We start from the raw sequence: 23178 nt of genomic DNA, 5'->3' as shown, positions 1-23178 counted from the left end.
AAACGTCATGATATCATATAAGTTAGTAGTCAACTGGTTAAACCTTGAACAATAAAAACTTCAATGGCATCAAAACTTCCCACAAATCAGGCGCGAGTTCAGCTGTGTGATCTCGATTTATCCATATAGTCTTTGCTTTCTAGTCCTTAAAAATATTAATTCTTATTTTGTGCGGCGAGATATTTCGTAGTAGATCTAGATTTAATCTTGGATTAATAACTACAATATTATTTTTTATCAAGATGGGGGAAAGTATATAATTCAAGACGAAAGAACTGTCATAACATAAGCAGCATTTAAATGCTCACAATAAACACGGCCTCTATTACAGACTAGGGTATTGAGGGAGGCAGATTGCGAAGCGAATCGCTCATGAATAATTCATGATTCTTCAGTGGCCATCCTACGATTTAAAAATTCGCGCGCCGCACACGTGTACGTACCCGTACCGTACAATACGTCAGGAACGAAGTGCGATGAACATCCTGGCTTAATCCTTACTAACCTCGTTGTATATTCATAAAAACCGGCCCTGGGCTGGATACCAGGTTTTGAGGTCGTTGTGCAGGTACCGTATCTATCACGAAATAAATATTATTGTCTCAGTTAATTTTGGGGTGAAAAACTACTGTACCCTGCCTAACGTTCATGAACTTTAGACAGATCTATCTTGTCTTGTGTAGTTCAGTCCTACGTACTAGTTTTTACGTCAGTAGACAGTAATCTATTATACGGTAGGCCTAGTCACTCATTCAATGAACAAGGTTATGATATAACCTTGTTCTCAGTTACAATCTCTGTGTTCGGCAAAATAAGGTTGACAATGTTTGGATTATTTTCTCTTTTTCTTTTGGACAAATGCTTGATTTTTTTCACACTGTCAGTTTCCATATAATTGGCTCTTGAGTCTTGTCTTGACTTAAATTTATTAGGCCTAGGCCCTAGCCCTGGCCTAAGTAAATTTGATTCAAATTTAAAAAGTTTGAATTATTTTTTCTTTATTAAAAATAGAGCTTGAAAAATGAAAGTTTTCTTGCCATATTGGCAAAATCGTGATATGGGCCCGCTCGAGAAACACTTGTAATCGATTATTTATACTACCTCAATATCTAGGTTGCTAACTTCAGCTCAGTATTATACTCGTGATATAGGCCCCGCTGCTGTGTTGAACGGCTTGGAATGTCCGTGCGCGGGGCCTGTTTCACGAGTATAGTACTATAACCGTTATATAGGCCCCGCGCTACGGCACTGCAGACACTCCAACACAGTAGCGGGGCCTATATCACGAGTATATATTAAGCTTGCATCCTAAGATAGTCGCGAAACAGGCCCCGTCCAATGCACTTGTCCCAGCATTCGCACGTGTGTGGGGCTCGGATGACGGCTATATAGTATACTCGTTATCGAGGCCCCTTACACTGTTATGTAGTGGAAAATAACGTGGTCGTGGGGCTTGTTTCCCCGCGCGGTGGACGATGAGAATTATGACGGGCGGCGCCTCCTCCCCCCCCCTCTCTAATTTGTTTTCCAAATAAACAAGGAAATTATATCATGGGCGGTGCCAGTTTAGGGGGGGGGGCTCCAATTTACTTCTTCAGAAATCTATCTGTCGATTAACTTATGTGTGAATATAGTTTTTCATTATTCATTCACTAACTATTTGTATTGATTAATGTATTCATTAATCATTTAATTTATTTGTGTTTAGTGTTTTTTCTTTTGTGATCTATTTGTATTGATTAATTAATGTATTCATTAATCATTTAATTCATTTGTGTTTAGTGTTTTTTCTTTTGTGATCTATTTGTATTGATTAATTAATGTATTCATTAGTCATTTAATTTGTGTTCAGTGTTTTTTTTCTTTTGTGTTATATATATATGGAGAGAGTCAGAGGTCGTTTTTAATTTTTTTTATGCGGAAGTTCATTTATTTCATTTTTTTTATTGATTATCTATGTATTTATATTGATTAATAATGTATTTATATTTTTTCATTTAACTATTAGGTTTCATTTTTTTCTTTTGTGATGTAGAGAGTCAGAGGTATCCGATTCGTTTTTAATTATATCTGTGCGTGAAATTTTGTCTATTTATTTATCAATCTATTTTAATTGATTAGTATATTAATATATATTCATTAAGCATTTAATTAGTTTTCAATGTTTTATTTTCTTTTGTGATATAGAGAGTCAGAGGTATCATTCGCTTTTTAATTCTTCGTGGAAGTTCATCTCATTTTAATTGATTAATTAATGTATTCATTAATCATTTGATTTATTTTTGTTCAGTTTTTCTTTTGTGTTATAAATATGGAGAGAGTTAGAGGTCTTGTTTAATTATTTTTATTCGCGGAAGTTCAGTTCTTAAATCTATTTTAATTGATTAATATATATTCATTAATTATTTAAATTATTTGTTTTCAATGTTTTATTTTTTTGTGATATAGAGAGTCAGAGGTATCATTCATCTTTAATTATTTTATGTGCGGGAGTTTATTTATTTCAATCTATTTTAATTGATTATCTATGTATTTATATTGATTAATAATGTATTCATATTTTTTTCATTTAATCTATTTGTTTTCATTTTTTCTTTTTTGATGTAGAGAGTCAGAGGTATCATTCGTTTTTAATTATATCTGTGCGTGAAATTTCATTTATTTATTTATCAATCTATTTTATTAATATATCATATTCATTGATCATTTAATTTATTCGTTTTCAATGTTTTATTTTCTTTTGTGATATATAGAGAGTCAGAGGTATCATTAATCTTTAATCATTTTATGTGCGGGAGTTTATTTATTTCAATCTATTTTAATTGATTAATTAATGTGTTTATGTTGATTAATAAATGCATTTACATTTATCCATTATTCATTCAATTTTTTATTTATCAATCTATTTGAACTACAGTGTTTTTTTTCTTTTGTGATATAGAGAGTCAGAAGTATAATTTGTTTTTAATTATTTTTATTTGTGGAAGTTCATCTAATTTATTTTTAATTGATTAATAAATGTATTATTAATTATAGGATTTATATTTTATTTGTTTTCATTTTTTCTTCTTTTGTAATGTAGAGAATCAGAGGTATCATTCGTTTTTTTAATTCTTTTTATTTGTGGAAGTTCATCTAATTTATTTTTAATTGATTAATTAATGTATTATTAATTATAGGATTTATTTGTTTTCAGTGTTTTTTTTTGTGATATAGCGAATAAGATGTATATCATTCGTTTTAATTCTTTTTATGTGTGGAAGTTCATTTAGATTTTTGGTCAGTCTTTTTTTAATCGATTAAGAAATGTATTTTGAACACATTTTTATGAGACCAACAATGTACTCTGAACAGTAGATTAAGAGAATTTCAGTTTAAAATGTTACACTGCATTGCTTTCACAAATCATCACTTGTTCCGTTTTAAAATCTCACAAAATAACCTTTGTTGTTATTGTGAAAAAGAGGAGGAAACATATCGCCATCTTTTTTTGGAATGTGAATATGCTTGTCTGGTTTGGGATAATTGTAAGGAGATGTTTGGTTTTATTTCTACCGGTAATTTAAACTGGGAGGAAATTCTTGTAGGGGTAGAATTAAAGGACGAAGGAAAACGCAATCACTTTTTAATCTTTGTTAAATTTTTAATCTTCATAGGGAGGGAAAAGGGTGCACATATAACCATGGATGAAATTAAAAGGAAATTTAAAGAAGAATTGGAAGAAAGAAGGCTGGCACTAGGTAGAGGCAAGATGTCTCTTCATTTAAGGAAATGGGAAAATCTTAATTAAAAGAATAAATAGGGAGAGTGAGGCAAAGGTATACATACGAGAGACAAAGCCACAAAACAAAATAAATAAAAACACAGAAAAAACCCAATACGGAGAATTGCAGTCCCTTCCATGTAGAGTATAGGCATAAAGGGGAGAATGCTCCTAACCTGGGGACGGAGGGAGGGGGGGTGGGAGGTGGAACATTTTTATCTTTTTTTCTCTCTGATCATGTCATATATTTTGTTAATATTTCATTTTGTAATTGCTGAAACGCATTAGTATTAATTTCTAGTATTTTTGAAGTTTGATGTATAAGTTGTATAATTATATTGTAATGGATTTATTGTATAATTTATAATTATGTTTCAAATAGTTTGTACAAATTGTTTATAGAATCTGATTGTGTATTTTGATTTGAGAGAATATAATAAAACATCCTTTAAAAAAAATCTTAATCGAAGGTGCTCGGCCACGGAGAAGCCGTGGCCGAGTGGTCTATGCGCCTGGCTGTACATGGAAAGTCCGGGGTTCGATCCTCGGCCACTGCACCTACAATGCTCTTTTATCCTGCATTCAAATAAATGGAAATGCTATATGCATTATTGGTAACTAGGTCATGTAGGTGTGCACTTGTGTTTAAAAAAATATAAATTTATTAATTATTTACTATATTCTTTTCTTTTTTGATATGGAATCAGGGGTATAATTCGATTTTATTTTTTTTATGTGTGGAAGTTCATTGTTATCTCCCTTAAAATAAATTGGAGCCCCCCCCCCCCCCGCATTTCTGGGCGTTGTGGCGTGCGCCTGTAATCCAAGCTGTGGGGAAGTTACAAATTGAAGCGGAGGCTCGAGGTTCGAGTCCTGGTCACGTCTTTCGGATGGTGACGTTAAAGTTCGGTCCCATGCAGACGTAAATAATCATATCTGATTGATACACGTCCGACAAAATTCAAATACACACACACACATTTCATTTTGATTATTTTTTTGCGGGAGGGAGGGGTTCATCAATAATCAAATTATATAATTCTTGTATAATTCCCCCAATCTTCCATTTATTCATTCATGTAATCACCTGGATGTAAGAAGTCAATATATTTTTTTTGTCAAATCGGCTTTCTTCTCTTATTCAATATTGAATCATTCATCTGGCTTCGTGTGTATTATCGATTTGTATTTTTCATTCCTTTCATAAATGTACCCCCCCCCCCCGCTTCCCAACTTTTCATCCATTTAAGTTCAGAAAAGAAAACGAATAGTCATATTCATTCGGGGAAGATTTGTTAATTTTCTTTTGGTTTGGTCAATTTTATTATTGCTTGAGGGATATCTACACTATATTTAACTTAATCTATATTTTACTGAGACTTACCCCCCCCCCCCCCCCCCCCCCCGCCTTTTGGGGATCGGCCTTTCATTATGTATATTATCTATTTTGGGTATATAGTAGGCCCTACTTTTTTACCCAAATATCAATTTATTCATGTTTTGTTTTTAAAAAGCTTACAATACCGTTCATTGATATTCCAGTATTTCTTCAGCTAACCTATTTTCCCATCCTGCAGTCATTTTAAAACTTAAAGGGATGGTCCGTGTTGAAAGTAGTTATAGCTTAATATATAGAGTAGAATTCACTGAGCAAAATTCAGAAAATTTCCTCAAAACCGGATATCAAAATAAAATTATTGAATTTTAAAGTAGTAATATTTTGTTAAAACAGTCGTCATGAATATTCATTAGGTGGGCTGATGTCACGACCCCACTTTCCTTTTCCTTTTATTATTAAACAAAATCATTGCTCGATTTTTTTTCACAATATATTTGTGAATAATGCGTCTCCTTTATAATGAAATAAGTCGCAGCAATGAATATCTAATGCACTAAATCAGTTGCCAATCCAATGTTTTAAGTTCTTCGTAGAAAAAAAATTGAATCAACCTAATTTTCATAATACAAAAGAACAATTGGTGATATGACGTCACATTTGCTAATTGAATTATGATGATGACACACCCACGACTGTTTCATCGGATTGATGCAAATTTTCAAAATGCGATAACTTTGTTATTCCTTGTCCGATTTTGATCATATTTTCAGTGTTTTGTTTATCTGAATTTTCTTTACTTGTAGGCATACAAATCATACTATTTTCTGCCCAAAGTTTATTAGCCAACACGTTTATACGAGATTCTTTCCATTACACGCTTTCTAAGTCCAGTCTGTCGTTCTTATTATATTTGTGGGACTTTTTCGGGTGATCCCTCTCAATATTCAAGCAATCGTAAATTATCACTTCACTGTTCATTAATATTTTCAGGGGGGGGGATTTACGGTCACTGTTACTCATGTTGAGAGATCGATTTTCTTACTTTTTATTAGGGGTGTATTGAAGTTGATTCCAGTCTTTAAATTTTTATTTTTATTCTTTTATGAGAATTGCCAATTGTTTATCTTATTTGAAAATCGCATCTGTTGATATTGTTATTTTTTCTAGGTTGAAAATCAATTGCTTAACCATAATTCATTGACGAAACGGTGCCTTATATTAGGGGTGCATTGAGGTTTATCCCCGTCTTTATAGTTATATTATTTATTTTTATTAAATAAATTTGCCAATTATATATCATATTTAAAAATCGCATCTGTTGATACTGTATTTTTTCTTGGTTAGAAATCAATCGCTTACCCATAAGTATTAATTGAAGAAAATAATGTAGGGTGTTTATTAATTTTTGTTTAAGAGGTAAATAGAGACATATCTATTCAGTTTCTTTCTTGGTAATTTGGTGGCTCTGAAAAGAGCCAATGTGTTTAGAGGCGAGATTAAATCTCAAGCCAAAATGACTCCTGAGAGTCATTCGAAGTCGCTGTCATCGCCTTCGCCCCAGGTAAAGGCGCTCCTTGAGTAGTTGTTTGCCGTGGCTGGTTGACGACTGCTTGGACCTGCACCCTCCTCTTTCCTTCCTAATCTCGATGTAGTCAGCTGCACTGGCGTAAATCCGGGGGGGGGGGGTGGGGCCGGGGGGATATATCCCCCCTCTTTTCGAGGAGGGGGGGGGTGGCCAGTACAAACATCCCCCCACTTTTTACTGAAGAAATGAAAAAAAATCACAAGAGATAATTGGTTTGTTGGTGAAAATTCTTCCTAAAATACCGCTTAACAAATAAAACAATAGGCCTATCATTGGATCATAAAATGCAAATAAAGAGCCAGTTCACCATTTGCCAACGAAATACTTTTGTCCTTATTATAACATTGAATTAAATTAAATGATTAATGAACAAATACATCACAAAAGAAAAAAAAACACCAAACACAAATAAATTAAATGATTAATGAATACATTCATTAATCAATATAAATAGATCACAAAAGTGAAAAAACACCAAACACAAATAACTTAAATGATTAATGAATACATTAATTAATCAATACAAATAGATTGATAAATGAATAATAAAAAACTATTTTCATACATAAGTAAATCGACAGATAGATTTCTGAAAAAGGAAATTGGAGCCCCCCCCCGCCCCCTAAACTGGCTCCGCCCATGATATTCTTTCCTTGTTTATTTGGAAAACAAATTGGAGCCCCCCCCCGGGGGGGACGCCGCCCGTCATAATTCTCATCGTCCACCGCGCGGGGAAACAAGCCCCACGACCACGTTATTTTCCACTACATAACAGTGTAAGGGGCCTCGATAACGAGTATACTATATAGCCGTCATCCGAGCCCCACACACGTGCGAATGCTGGGACAAGTGCATTGGACGGGGCCTGTTTCGCGACTATCTTAGGATGCAAGCTTAATATATACTCGTGATATAGGCCCCGCTACTGTGTTGGAGTGTCTGCAGTGCCGTAGCGCGGGGCCTATATAACGGTTATAGTACTATACTCGTGAAACAGGCCCCGCGCACGGACATTCCAAGCCGTTCAACACAGCAGCGGGGCCTATATCACGAGTATATATAGTGAGCTGAAGTTAGCAACCTAGATATTGAGGTATGATCGATTACAATTTTTTTCTCGAGCGGGGCCTATATCACGAGTATGCCGCCATATTTTCTTCCACCAATAGAGGGCGTACACAAAAATATGCCGAAACTCCTCGCTACTCAGCTCACTGGGGCTCTTTCCATTTCCGGATTAGCAATGTATTAATAATAAAAGATGTAATTTGAAAATAATTGTTCAAAAAGAGCAAATTTCGCTTATCTTGGCCTGGAAAGTGACTTCGCTTGTCTTCTACAGAAATACAAGGAAGCCTGTTGGTGGCGGCTAATAAATTTCACAACCTTGATTCAGCTCCTCAGTAATTTTATAACTGTGTCTAAATTCTTTGAATGCGCAATTCTTATAATTAATTTACTAATTATGGGCACCAATACCGGTAAATGAAATACCTTCAAAAACATAATTCAAGATTATTATTGGCGATGATAACAATTTTTTGCAATTAATTTAAAACAATGACTAATAAAAAAAAATTGAAAAAAATATGTACGTGCCTGGAACGAAACCAGCAGTACAAGCTTTAACAAACATCAATAGTACGGTATACCAAAATCTATACAATGAAAAGATTGGACACTTCATGGACTTTGCATAATGCCTTGCGTGTAAAATAGTGTAGGTGCCTAGTCTTTCCCTTGTCGTGTCTTTGATATGAATATAAATCATGCGCCCTCTTTTGGCCAATAATTGATTTCCTAGGGATACCTAGGGAAGTTTCTGAATGTAGGCATGTTATGCCTCTGTATTCAGCTCTAGGTTTTTCCTCCTCAAGATGGCTGGCTCACTTCCGGGAACAGGGCTTTCGTAGTCATATTTTATTGGCTCATTTTTCCAGCATCTATCCAGGGCAGCTTCAAAACTGTGCACACTTGGGGCAGTGACAACATCATTATTTAGGCTGTTCCATGTCTTACGTATTCTAACATAAAAAGAATTCCTATATTTTTGGGTCTTTGTCCTTGGTATGAACAATTTTTTACTGTGACCCCTGGTATGTTCACTATATTTTTCTTCTAGATTAAGTTTTGTACATTGATCATAACTATTAAAGTGTTTATATGTTTCAATCATATCACCCCTAACTCTTCGATACGCCAGAGTTGGGATTTTTAACCGTTTAAGTCGTTGTGGATAGGAAAGCTTCCTTAATTCAGGGACTAATTTTGTTGCCCTTCTTTGTACGTTCTCTAATGCATGTATATGTTTCTTCAGTATAGGGTTCCACACAGCATGGGCATACTCAACTTGTGGTCGGACAAGCGACTTATATAACAGAGCAAAGTTATTTTTGTCAAGATAAACAAAAGTTCGTCTGATCAAGCCCATAAGCCTGTTGGCCTTGTTTATTTTTGATTGCATGTGTTCTTCAAAGCTGAGTTTATCATCAATTACAACACCCAAGTCCCTTTCGGAGGTGACATGTTCAAGCGCATCATTCATTAATGTGTATGGAAAAGCTTCCTGCTGGTCTTGCGTGTTACCAATAGAGAGTACACTACATTTCTTGGGGTTGAATTTCAGCAGCCATTTTTCTGACCAGCATTTCAGATGGTCAAGATCTCTCTGGAGTGAATTGCAATCATTCTGATCTCTTATAAACTTGAATAGCTTGGTATCATCAGCAAAAAGATAAACATTACTTTCAGTAACAACGTCTGGATCAATTTTTATCTCCGTGAAATCTTCACTAAAGATCAAGAAAATATACATATTTTTTAAAAGAAACTTCAAGGAGAAGTCACGGAAGGATCTAAATGATTCGGTATGTGTCATAGCAGAATGTGAAATCCCAAATTATGCGTGATGTTTTATGTGGGCAATAGCCCAGGCCCAGTATATATTTGGATGTGTCGTGTGTGTCGCGTGCATACGAATGATATTCCTTCGCACGCAAGATGGTATGAGCCCATGGGTGGACTAGAGATTAGTGCTGTAGCTCAGTTCCTTCAACTCGGTCCGAACCCGGCTCGTAAATCTTATCAGAATCATAGCTCGACCGGGAGAGGCCCGGTAACCCGGTCCGGCTAAAATTGATTTATGTCCATGCAAAAGTACAATGTTTTGACCTACTTGACTCTTCTCTGTTACCGACATCACCTTCTGACCTTGTTCTCAAAAGACGATACAAACCCCCAAAATATTTAATTCACTGTTTATATCATCCAGTAGTAATGTAGAGAAGGGATGGAGATGATACAAGGCCAACTCGCAATCCCTCACATGCTTATCACCAGTGCAGCGGTCAACAGCACAGTCTGTGCACCGCTAGTGATTTACTACGAAACGTGCTTTGAAATGATTTTTTTTTGTGTGTAGGTGTGCGTTTGTGAAATCAAGAGGCAGATTACAAACCACATTGTTTATTATGTTATTCTGGTGACCCAATTTTTAAACAGGCTCTCACAGAGATTGTTTCTGTCTATCATAGGGCAGATTTTTTTCGGAGGGGTGGAGGTGGCAGAAAGAGTTATTTTCTGAGCGTATTTCATTCTTCATATTTGCATTGAAGCAATAGAATATTTTACTCAAACTATTTTTGTGTACACTGTATGATTTATTTTTATCTGTCTTATTCTAGCCTTCAGCTACTGGTAATAATATTTTTTACAAAATATTTTTTAATAAAAAAATGAATCAAAATACATTTTTATTTCATATTAAACTTTGACAATCGGTCCAATATCATCCTACCCCCATATCATCCATTTAGTCATCTCACGTTTTTTGTTTTTTGCTCTTGTACACGTCCCCTTCTCACTCTGTCTCCCTCTAATGGCACCCTCCTCTTCTCGTCCGTCTCGTCCACCCTCTTTAATGTATCCGTTAAATGGGAATTAAATTGTTTTGCACCCAGCCGAGCTATTATTTTCGGATAACCGACTTTGTGGAAAATATCAACACAACAGAGTTTTTTTTTTTTTGGGGGGGGGCTGGCTTTTATGGTTAGCAGAAAAAACTGGTATAAAAGATATCTCAATAAACCGGACAGATTATTTTACCAAAAAAGAGAGAAATATTCTGCATTTCATCACAGTCATAATATCAAAAGAAAAACTTCTTGAGTTATGACCATGCCTAATGGGCCAACTGGCCTTTACTTGTAAACAAATTGGACATTCTCACCCAGTGAAACCATTACTCTCAGCCAATCACATGACCAGTCAGATGATATCACATGGTAGGTACTGCACTGTGTGCATGTGCCCCGTTAGCCAGCTAGCTATAGGATATCATCTCGATCCCTCACACACAAGGCCATGACTCAGGAGGTCTGATCATGATGGGGAAAAAATGAAAATAAGGTAGGGATGGTTGGCCTTTGACCTGTCCCCTCGACCATCACACTAGGTAGATGGACTGCTTGTTAAAAATAGTTTCACAACTTTTATTGCGGTGACAATTAACACCTCAAATATTATCAAACAATCCGGGTTTATTTACCGAGTTCGAGGGATTCAAAGTGAAACCCGGCCTGTAAAGCTCCGAGCCGGTCAATGCCAACTAATTATGCAAATAAGCATATGAAATTTGCCCTAAGTTTGTTCTTTTTAAAATGTTTTTGCCTTTAACTCTATTTATTAAGCTAGTAGAATGCTAATTTTTGGTGAGAGTATCAATTTTCACATTTATAACAAATATCCTCAAAAATTGCAAAAATATAATTTCTTATAAAATGTATTTTTTGTTTTTTATTTGTATTTTTTTTTCCAATAAACTTTGTCTGGGCTCTTTTGGGATCATAAATAGCATAAAATAAATCTATTTGAACCGACAAAAATAAAAAATAATCATACATTTATGACTTATGGTTGAAAAACACAATTTGCATTGATTTTGTACATGGAATCACGTTTTTTGAACAATTTTTGGTCCGAACATGCGCTTACAAAATGTTGCATAATTTCGAAATCGTGCACACAGGCATCGCAAATTTGGTCTCAAATGATGCGCAAGACTTGAAAGTAAAAAGTCAGCGAGCAGAGTAGTAAAAAAATTTCACGTGACGGCGTAGTGACAAAATTTCTCGAGGGGGGGGGGCTCAAATTGACCCCCCAGTTTGATAAGGGTTAATATTGCATTAGAGGCATACAATAGGCCTTAAATGCACACTCAGACCAAATTGATAAACAAAACAAGCATGGTATACAAAACATGTTCAGAAGAGTGTGAAATACTTTATATATTTTTTCTCATATCCAATGTTTTTATTCATAATTGTGTTTGGGGTAAGTTAGAACATGTTCCAACTAGCCCCATCAATTTTGTTCCAACTAACCCCGGAGGCCCATTTGACGTTTATAAGCTTACAGCACAAAAAAGGGACTTCACCATGACATATAAATAACCTCATTTTGTAGCTTGGTATAAGTGTCTATTATACCCCCAAACTGGCCAACTTGATCTATAAACTTCTCTAAGATAATCAAACATTTCTGAAAGAGAAAAAAATTACTCAGAAGGTAAAAAAAACAAAATTCCTTTCTAACTTCACCAGGCTTGTTGCACATGTATTGTCTGTAATATGGTGGATGGCTGTTGATAATGACAATAAATTGAGGGCAGTATTGCAGGAATTTATTTAAAGACGTTAAAGAAAATTACAATGTTTCAACTTACCCCGCGTTCCAACTAACCTCGGTCTCCCCTAAGTTGTGAAAATTAGCCCCCCCAAAAAAAATTTCTTGACAGTTTCCCATATCAGCTTTGCGCCTTAACTGATGGGAGGGGTCAGCCCCCCCCCTTCCAATTGCTCATTGTTCCCTTCCCCCCAGTTGTCCACCTTTCACAAGCTGTTGATAAACAGGTTTGGGCGGGTTTTGTGAAGATTGTGAATGTAATGTAGAATAGGTATGTGTAGGTGGGTTTGGATTGTTACTATTGTTGATTCAACGAAGGGAAATAAAAAAGAAGAGACTTATTGCGATGCACCTCAATCTGTGTCAGGACAATTTCTGAATTATTTTTGTAAAACTCTCCTTTTCTCTCTCTACCATAAATGTTAATGCTCAAGATGTTTGTTTGTTTTTGAATTCTTTTCAGGTTAAGTCATATCGGCAACTCTTGCAGTACATGTAGCTGTACTCCTCTGTGAAAATGACAGCGGTGCATTCAGTCAAGTCTCAAGTAAAAAATAAAGGAAAACGTTGGGTATACTTCTTGAAACATGATAAGAAGTCAGCGACTGCTGACGTTGCTTCCCAGAATCAGTCTCAAATCAAAAATAGAAAAGCTCACCCCAAGAAACGAATGAGAAAGGGAAAGCCATCTGGAAACATTAAGAAGGCAGATAAATCCACCCAAAGCATTAATAACAAAGGAAATTTCACTTCTGCCTCTAGAAGAGATGTTTTGACCATGATAGCTAGAAACAGAAAAGAGGAAATTTCAAGCCTGGATCGTGATGTCAAACATACATCTATTAAACAAAAACAAAAGGACAAGAAAAGGAAAAGGAAACTTAAAATTCTCAAACGTAAAGAAAGGGAAAAGACAATGATTAGTAGTGAAAATGCATCATGGACTGGTTATCAAAGTGAAGTAGGCTCTGGCAGCATGAATGAAAAATCAAAGAAGACATCAATCCCTGGACACTCAGGTGCTCCTACTAAAAAACAATCTAGTCGGATGACGCTTGAAGATGAGAATCCAATCATTTCATCTCATGATAATCAAGGGATGAATGAGAAAAAATTGTCAAGAAAAAGGAAAACGAAAGGTGAGCAAGACACAAGTGAGACAAAAATGATAAGAATGAAGAAGAAGAAGATGCAGCAGGTGGTGAATGATACTGTAGATTCTGGTATGTCCTCTGACCATGATGAACCATTCCAATTACCAGATGAACCTCAAGATGTAGCTTCTAACTGGAAAGTATTAGCTAATGTGAGTATCATCTACATTCCTTTGGCAATCATATAATGCTCTTGTGTTCTATAAGCTATAATTTATACCATGCAGTTTACCCCCCCCCCCAAGAAAAAAAAACCAAACATCAATTGTTTTTATGATACAGTCCATTGAAAAAAATGTTAACTATTGTCCTATAAAATAGAATATTTTTAGTATATTTTTTTCCCAAATGTATATCTATTTATTGGTATAGGTCTCATCAAGTGAATGACAATATGACTGTTGACAGAAGTTTCTGCTTGAGTGGAAACCACTTTAAGTTTTGACACCCTTATTACATTACGTACATAAGATGCCCTATCTTGAAAAAGAGATTCTTTTTACATTTGTTTTTTTTTTGTCACGCATGGTATCCACTCATCAATGGAAGTGCCCCCCCCCCCTCACTCCCCGTTAACGGAAGTTCTCCTCAATCAATTAAATATATTTTCTTTGAAATGTATTTTTTTAATGACTTTTTTAATGCCTCATATTTTCTTCCCCAAAGATTCTTTTCCCCTTTTTTAAGATACAGTCATTTTCAATTCTTTTGTTCTTTTTCCTGTGATCCAAATTATTTTCAGTGTTGTTCATTGATAGATTTAATCAATTTATTCCTCAAATATGCTTTATATTCTTGATTTACATGATGATCCACAAATGCTACAATAAGGAATTATTTTTATCATGATCTTTGTTTTTTATTTCAATTAGAAATTGAAGGCATCTGCACCGAAGAGTCTAAAGATGAAATCTAAAAACAAGAACAAAGCTCTGTAAGTAAGATGCATTTCTTTCCCATAAAAATGCAATGAATATTGAATTTAATAAAAAAAACTGATGTAATCAAAGGACAGGAATTAAACCTTCAATTATATTCCAGGCAATGTATGCAGGTATTGATCCCATTGGAAAGAAGTACATAATTGTGTGATACTTTCTTACACTTATCCCAATTTTATCTTCACATTCTTCTGAATTAAGAATGTTTGAGCAACCATAATCTAGCTAGCCTATAATCTACATGTAGGAGGAGGCTGCAGTTATTGTCTTTGCTGTTATGCTGAACGCAAGTGATACGTCTGGGGACCGTTTCATCAACATTTTTGTCTGACAAGTTGTCAGATCTGACAACTTTCCATGATTGGCTGAGAGGCACTGTTACTGTTGTAACTGTCAGATAAAATGGGACTTGTCGGATAAAACGTCTGACAGGACCTTTCATGAAACGCTTCCCAGATCTGGCGAAGACTACGCATTGTGGCTGAGTTAGCAGCCACCCCCTATACACTCCCATCTTGCTTTGGATGTTGTTTTTTATTATCGACTATGAAATGACGCCAGTTTTTTTTCAAAATATTCTCATGCATGAAGAACAAATAAATCCGACCAATCGCAATACGTTGGAAAGAGTGCATATAAGTCACATGACACGACATAACTGTCATCATCCGAAATGGCGAGTATGAGTACACGCAAGAAACTTCTGCAAGAGTTTTGATTATGTTGCCGATAAACTCTGCATTTCTAGTGGAAAATTCCGAGACCTTTAAGAATATGCCATTCGTAGCATTATTGACGATGGATGGGATGTGGAAAAAGCGAAATCTACCAGACAATCTCTCTGTGTAATGATGATATTTTTGCTTTTCTGATCTCAAGTCGTTGGCACACGACAGCAATACATGTACCAGTACCACAATATGCCAAACGACAAGATGAATACATGAATATTGATTAGGCCGACGGGAGTGTATAGGCGATGGCTGCTAACGCAGCCACAATGCATAGTCTTCACCAGATCAGACGTATCACTTACGTTCAGTATAATGGCAAATAACTGCAGCCTCTGCCTAGATTAGTAGGCTATAATCTCACTTGTAGGCTCGAGCCAATGCTTTGTCAAACTGCCCTCATTTTGTCTAAATCGTTAAGCCTACCAGTGTGGAATTGACTGTATTTTGTTGCATTTGAAATTTAAACAACAGTCTGTATAAACCTTGTCTCAAGACCCACCTATTGATTTATTGTCAGAGCAAGCCATGAGCTTCACTTGCCTATTTGTTTGATATCCTATTAAATACTTGTATGTTTTTATTTTGAAGCAGAAAAATAGAAGTCCAGTCAAATTTTATTTTCTCCCTATTTATCTCTTATGAAGTTTTTATTTTCTCTTCAAAAGCATATATAATTAATGGAGAGTTAAATTGTTGACTTCAAATGTGTTTCTGGTTCATACAAACTACATGTAGGTATTTGTTAACGATCACTAGCTCTAAAGCTACTTGCTTGTGAAATAATTTTAAGTCCATTCACTTTACAACTATTTCAGTGTGAAGAAGGAGAATGAGATATGGTTTGATGACGTTGATCCAGCTCTCTTAGAGTCAGAGAAAGGTTCATCTCAACACAATGAAACTGCTAATGTTACAGATTCTCAGCAAAGTAACAAGTGAGTGTTAACATAACAGTTTCTACATCTGTTCATTTTTGAAAGGCAATAGCTTACATGTATACTTAGTGGATATAATTTCTTCTTACACCATCGTAACATTTGGATTTTTTTGTGTGTTCAATCTTCATATATGCATGTATGATTTCTGTCCCCCAGGAAATAAGTGCTATTGTGTTTTTATTTTCATTGGTATTGAATTTAACATGTAAGAGCTTAGAACTTATTTGGATCATGAAATGTTTATCACATGTTAATATTATTTATGTGGTGAGATAAACATTGAGTTATGTACATGTAATATAAGGTGCACAAGGATTCTGTTTGTAATATAAATAAATTTCACTCTTCTAACAACTTTGTTCTTTTTTATTGTATTGTTCTGTACACAGCCTCTATACCAAGAGAAGTCCAATACAGGCCTATAAATGAAAGAATAAGTTTATGATTTTATGGGAGGGCATTCTCTGGGCAATTTGACTAATGTTGTTTGTAATCATGATTAGGGGGTTAGCTTGATTGGTTTTACATGTAATTGGTGACTGAGCAACATTGTGGGTGTAGTTGCCATCACTGGACGTGGATGGACTGATGCTTGTTTTGGGTTGTTAGAACTTACAATGTATAATTCCTTTTCTTTGTGTAGGATTACAAAATGTATTGCTCTTGATTGTGAGATGGTTGGTGTTGGACATGAAGGTAAAGAGAGTATTCTAGCAAGAGTCTCTATGGTCAATGAATATGGTCAGTGCATCTATGACAAATTTGTCAAACCACGTGAGAAAGTCACAGATTTCAGGACAGAGTTCAGTGGTGTTCGTCCCAAGGATTTATTTAAAGGTGATGGTAAGTAAACGTTAAACAAATGATGCAAGGTTTTTAACATCTCATTATCATACTCATCATCAATAAGATACATCCTGCAACCATCTTCACTTTGAAAGACACATGGCAGCTGAAGGTTTTCTGTCTCCATAAGTCAGAAATAGGCCATGTGGCAAACTGGCAACCGTAAAATATGTGACTACTTACATACTTCATGTACAGCATGTGTCCATGGAAATTTTGTTTCTATCCTATAATTGATATTGGCCACAGATAATTTGGAATCCATGGTGGCTTTGATGTTTGTGACTGAGACATTAGTTGGGAGTTTTTATATGCTGTCCTCGACAGGACGTATTATGGTATCATGCTCGGCGTCCTTTAACCTTTCCTTGTAAATGCGATAACTTCAGTTCAACTTACCTTAGGCTCGTATAATTTGGTGTGTATGATTCTAGCATGGATTCCAGGAAGCATATTGATTATGAGTTGCCAAGGTCAAGGTCCAGTGACATATTTTCTTATGCATTCAGTAGGATGAAAAATTACGTCCAAAGTGAATTGTACTGCATGCCTCTTCTTCACATATTGATAAATGCCAGAGTTTATTATACTTCTCTACATTAATATATGAATTTGATTGCATGACATGCAATAAGTTTGTATTAATTGCAACTGGATTGCATGGTGCCCTATAACTGACAATGAAGTGTCCCTTGTCTCTGCACAATATGAATCAAAGAAGAGACACAATAATCATAATCTTTACATCTGCAGTACATACATACACAGATATTTGTCCAAAAATAAATGATCATTTTCTTGTGTCTTTCATTTCTTTGTTTTACAGCTGACGAGTTCATGACTGTTCAGAAAGAGGTAGCAGATATCATGAAAGACAGGATTCTTGTTGGACATGCTCTCAAAAATGATATGAAGGTAAGTTTATTCTTGATAATTATAGGGAAGGGGAAGACATGAATTTAAATGGAAAGATTTTTAACATAACTTTATTGATTGAGAGTACAGTGCACACTCATGTTGTTATAAGTTCTATTGATAAGATGTTGCTCAACAAGATTTAAAAAGCTCATAGATCCCGCACCAATCAGATTTTTTTTTCCATGGAAAATATTACAAGGTCAGAGGGATGTTTCATAAAGCTGTTCATAAGTTAACAGCAAAATTAATATTGACTGGTGAACCTTTCTTACACACTAAACCATCGCCAATGAACATTTTTTAACTGTATACCATTTACCACAAGAAAGGATCACCAGTCTGTCTTAAAGTAGCTCTTTGCTTACGGTCAGCTTTATGAAACACCTACCTGGGTAGCATTTAATAAAAAGACTTGTTGGACGTTTTATGCGACAAGTCCCATCCTATCCGACAGTTACCATAGTAACAGTGCTTCTCAGTCAATCAAAATCAAGGAGAGTTGTCAGATCTGACAACTTGTCGGACAAAAATGTTGATGAGACACCTCCGAGATCTCAAAGAAAAAACTCCTTTCACATGATTGGAAAAGAGCAATAATATACATGGCAGTCCCAACAGTAGTTCCTACAAAGAATATTTTTTTCTATTTTTGCAACAGAGTACATGTGATTGGTTTGATTGGCATCATTTATGTACAGTGGGCTCATCAATGCGTTTCCTTAGTAACAAGTTTCAATTTTGCACCCTGTGTAAAATGTGCACATTTGTTAGCGGATAAATTCTTCATAAAGTGATGAATAAAGAGTAATTAATGCATAACATCTGAAAGTTTCCAGCCATGGATTAAAAACCACCTTTATGAATTTGGAATGAGAGAGAAACTGAGTCTTTGACCATTTTAATGAAGTTTCTCTATTTCATGAAGTTACCAGGGAGATGTGTTTGAATGAATATTTTGTGCCTTTCTTTCTCAGGTTTTATTTTTGGGTCACCCAAGAAGATTGATAAGAGATACAGCTTCCTACCCACACTTCAGGGAGCTGATGAAGGTCAGTTGATATACCTTGTATATCGTAGAGTCATGAGTCGAAATGTCAAACAAATAGATGATTTTGCAAGAAAATATGCAATCAATGTATGGTGGCTATCATTAGAATACTAGATGTGTTACAGTAGTAATAACCAAGACAATTAGCATGGAGTAGCTCAGTGATCAGTAATTAGTCACATTGGAAATATTTCTTTCCAAATTCCGATGGGGAATGTTGGAGATCAGTTTTCTGATAGGAGGATATTGACGGTAATGTATTCTCATGGTCTCATCTACTAAAATGATCTATATCATGATTATTGAACAAAATTGATTCTGAACCATAAATAAGTCAGAATCAAGATTAGCATGTCGCACCTCGATCTGCCATCTGAATTCACAGATCTCTTGCTGTTACTGTCATTCAGTTCTCATTCCTTTCCCAGAGACATAATGTGAAAGAATATTTGATTGTATTTCAGACCAAACGTCCTGCTCTGAAGAAGTTGGCAAAGACAGTACTTGGAGTGACAGTCCAGGAAGGTGAGCATAACTCAGTAGAGGATGCACAGACTGCAATGAGATTATACACCCTTCATAGAACAGCATGGGAAAAATCACTTAAACAAAGGAGAAAAGTCACCAAAAAATGAAACTTTTAATCCTCTTAGCCAAGGATCAATTCTATACATGTATAGTACTCACCATTTCTGTATGTCTGACCCCCCGCCATTCTTCTGTTAATGAACTACTTATAATTTCAGGACAACAAACTTTCTTATGGACATGAAAGCATACATGTTATGTCCCACATATAGGGACTCATAAATACATATTGTATGGAATTGCCCCTTGATTAGACCATGGACCTTGCAACAAATGGACTGGTCATGAAAAGGTCTTTTGATTTAATCATGACTGCCCACATTCTAGTTTTATTAGCTCATCCAGCCCGAAGGGCCAAATGAGCTTATGCTGTGGCTTGTTTTCTGTCCACAATTTAAAAATGCTTCTTTTTCGTCATTTCAAGTCCGATTTTAATTCTGTTGACAGTTATATGATAGCACTAGGTGGGGGATTCTACACAGAATTTTGAAACTCATTGAATATGCCAATTTATGCGCATTTTTCAAAATTCAAAAATGCTTCTTTGTTGACCAATTTTGATTTTTTTCTCTTCCATCTGGTAGAGCTTCATGAAGTTCACCAAACTTTTACAAAGAATTTTGAAATTTTGAGTAAAAAATTATTTATGCTAATTTATGACAAATTCATAAATCACCGGAAAGAGCTTTATTTAATGACAAATGCTTCCTCATCATTTCACTTCTGTTTGCTATATTTGATATCACTAGGTTGGGGATTCAAAACTTCTTCACAGAATTTTGAAACTCATTAATATGCTGATTTATGCACATTTTCCAAAATTCACTTAAATGCTTCTGTATTTGTTGACCGATTTTGATTTTGTTTGCTTCCATCTGGTAGAGCTTCATGAGGTTGACCAAGGTTCTACACAAAATGTAGAAATTTTGACTAGAAAATTATTTACGCTAATTTATAATTATATGGAATTTGTTCATAAATCACTAAAAATGCTTCTCTGGCATTCATCAATTTCAATTCTTTTTCCTCAATTTGTGTCACCAATATAATTCACTACAGTGTCAACTGGGCTGAAATTGAAAATTGTGTTAAATTTCGTAGCAAGATGCTGGATGAGCTCCACATCATTGATGTGGTAGTTTATCTTCTTGAAGATCTTGTGCATATTATGATGATGCATTGAAAAACAGCCTATACTGTATGTACCCAAGTAATCATGTTTACACCTACTTGAGAAGTATGTGTTGAGGATTGGACTCTTTGAATAAAGAATGCAGATTTGATCGAAAGTCTAATTGGGAAGCATGATATCACGTTTGCTCATTTGCCTTCCAGAAAGATCATCTGCTGGATTAAACTACCTCTGTTGTACATACAGAGTGCAGCAGACTCAATGGGAACAAAAATCATTCGCTTTTGATGCTTTAAAAGTGAATAAAACCTTTGGAACAAGATAGCTTGTGTGAAAACAGAAAAATCAAAGAAACAGATCAACGAAAGTTTGAGAAAAAAAATCAGACAAATAATGAGAAAGTTATGAGCATTTGATCCTCAAATTGGCAATGTGACAAAGATGTGTGATGTCACTTGTGAACAACTCTCCCATTACTTAAGTATATATTTCACTTCAATTGCCTCTTTTATCACATCTATCAGTAGACCATGTGTCCTTTCTATAGGAGGGCATCTAATACAGATTTTTAAAGAATGCATCATGGATAAAGAGTTTGTATCACAATAAGAAAAAGCAAAAAGAGAAATTTTGAGGGTATTTTGTACTTCCATCAAAGTGAAAGTTGTTCACATGTGACATCACACATCCTTGTCGCATTGCCCATGGGAGGATATCCGTAGCATTAGTATTGCAATATTCAAATGCTCATAACTTTCTCATTATTTGTCCAATTTTTTTCAATCTTTCTTTGTACTTACTCTTTGATTTTTCTGTTTTGACATTAGCCTACTTGTTCCAAAGGTTTCATTCCCATTTAACATTGGTATTTATGGAAATGTGGGGGAAATATTTGTAGGGAAAAGTATGAGGAGTTGACAAGGGTGAAATGCAATGATCATCTGCCTTTATTTGCTCTCAGTTCATCTGCATTAGAGCCCATGATGAGCCCCTTTATCTATTACTATGGTAAATAATACAACCATGCTGTCTTACAAAGCATATATTATTCAGTAGACAATTGTGTTAACAGCATCATATGGAAAGATAATGAATTACAATTTCTTTCATTCTGTAATTACTGCACACATACCACAGCAATGTGCAACCTTCGTTGCATTGATTCCACAAATGTTCTGCCCTAGTGTCAGATGAGCATTGAAAAGACTTATCAGACATTTTAGCCGACTGTTCACAGTGCTTCTCAGCCATTAAAATTGAAGGAAAGTTGTCAGACAAACACTTTATATGAAACACATGCCCGGTCTGCCTTCTTTAAATCTAATATCATGGGAGTACAGTTCTAAATCTGTTCTTTGGTGGAAGGAATCCTAGGGATTTGAAATAGAAAATTCAAAGAACACAAGATTTTTTTTGTGTGCATATTTTGGTCTGAATTTGTCTTCCAATTAGTCAAACTATTTTACTCATGGGTGATCAAATATTTTACAGGAATTTCTGGGATATGGGATCCAAATTTGAGAAATGTACGTTTAAAGGTATGTAGTAGTAAACAAAATAAGGCAGTACATATCATATGGTATATACCATTAACCCAAGTGATTGGGTTAGTTATACGAGTTTAACCTAGGAAGGTTTGACCATACAGTATTAAGATTTAAGAATTATTTGACGCTCTCAAATTCTGTTCATGATTTTCAGGCAAAATATTGTTAAATGCAAATAATTAGTGTTCATCAAATTCAGCTTAAATGTTTGGATTAAACATGTATTTCTTTGTGCAGTGTATATGACTCTCAACATGATTTAGAATTAATCATTTCAGATATTTCTGAATCTTAAGCCAGATAGTAATTTGTCAGTGCATTATAATAAATATTTACCAATCACTGTTACTTCATATTTGAATCTGGTAATAGAACTTATCTTTATTTTCAAGTAATTTTCAAAATAAGTGAATGCAAAGCCATGTTGAATAAAGAAAACCATTTTTATGACAAGCTTTGATTGTGAACTTCATCATATTGATATGTTTAATTGCATGTTGTCATGTTAACTCTTTCTGCGTTCAGTTCGCAATTTTGCACAACACTATGTATTTCCTTTGTCACTGCTAAAATAATGCAACACACAAGGGGTTTACGGGTCAATGCACAAAGAGTTTGATAGAATCTGAAAATGAATATTGAAATTAATAAACTTCATTCGTCAATCAGTCATGATTTTTTTAATTTAATTTATTTCAAACAACAGTTGATCCAATGAAATTTAAACAATGACACTCTTATGGGGGGGAGCAAGCTAATGTAGTGTGAAAAATTACACAAATGTCATGTTGATAAAAATACTTGATTGATTTGTTATTAATTAGTAATGATATCTACATTCAATTTTCAATGTTTTCTTTATCCACATACAAAATGCACATAATCAAAAATGAAAAGATTATTGCTCATGTATTATGATATTTGCTTTAATATTGCAACACTTCACACTTACTTTATCCAAAG

General features: G+C 34.9%; 1 protein-coding gene across 1 annotated transcript; it reads left to right on the top strand.

The window, feature by feature from the left end:
- Positions 1 to 422: 422 nt before the first annotated feature.
- LOC121410014 (RNA exonuclease 4-like) lies at positions 423 to 19585 on the top strand. The gene is made up of 8 exons (XM_041601828.1): positions 423 to 568; positions 12833 to 13675; positions 14396 to 14457; positions 16014 to 16133; positions 16780 to 16979; positions 17809 to 17897; positions 18875 to 18949; positions 19413 to 19585. The coding sequence occupies exons 2-8, from the start codon at positions 12887 to 12889 to the stop codon at positions 19581 to 19583; spliced, it is 1506 nt and encodes a 501-aa protein (XP_041457762.1). The 5' UTR covers positions 423 to 568; positions 12833 to 12886; the 3' UTR covers positions 19584 to 19585.
- Positions 19586 to 23178: the final 3593 nt, after the last annotated feature.

The sequence above is a fragment of the Lytechinus variegatus genome, chromosome 3 (genome assembly GCF_018143015.1).
Source record: "Lytechinus variegatus isolate NC3 chromosome 3, Lvar_3.0, whole genome shotgun sequence".
NCBI lineage: Eukaryota > Metazoa > Echinodermata > Echinoidea > Temnopleuroida > Toxopneustidae > Lytechinus > Lytechinus variegatus.
This window is presented reverse-complemented; position numbering and strand designations above follow the sequence as displayed.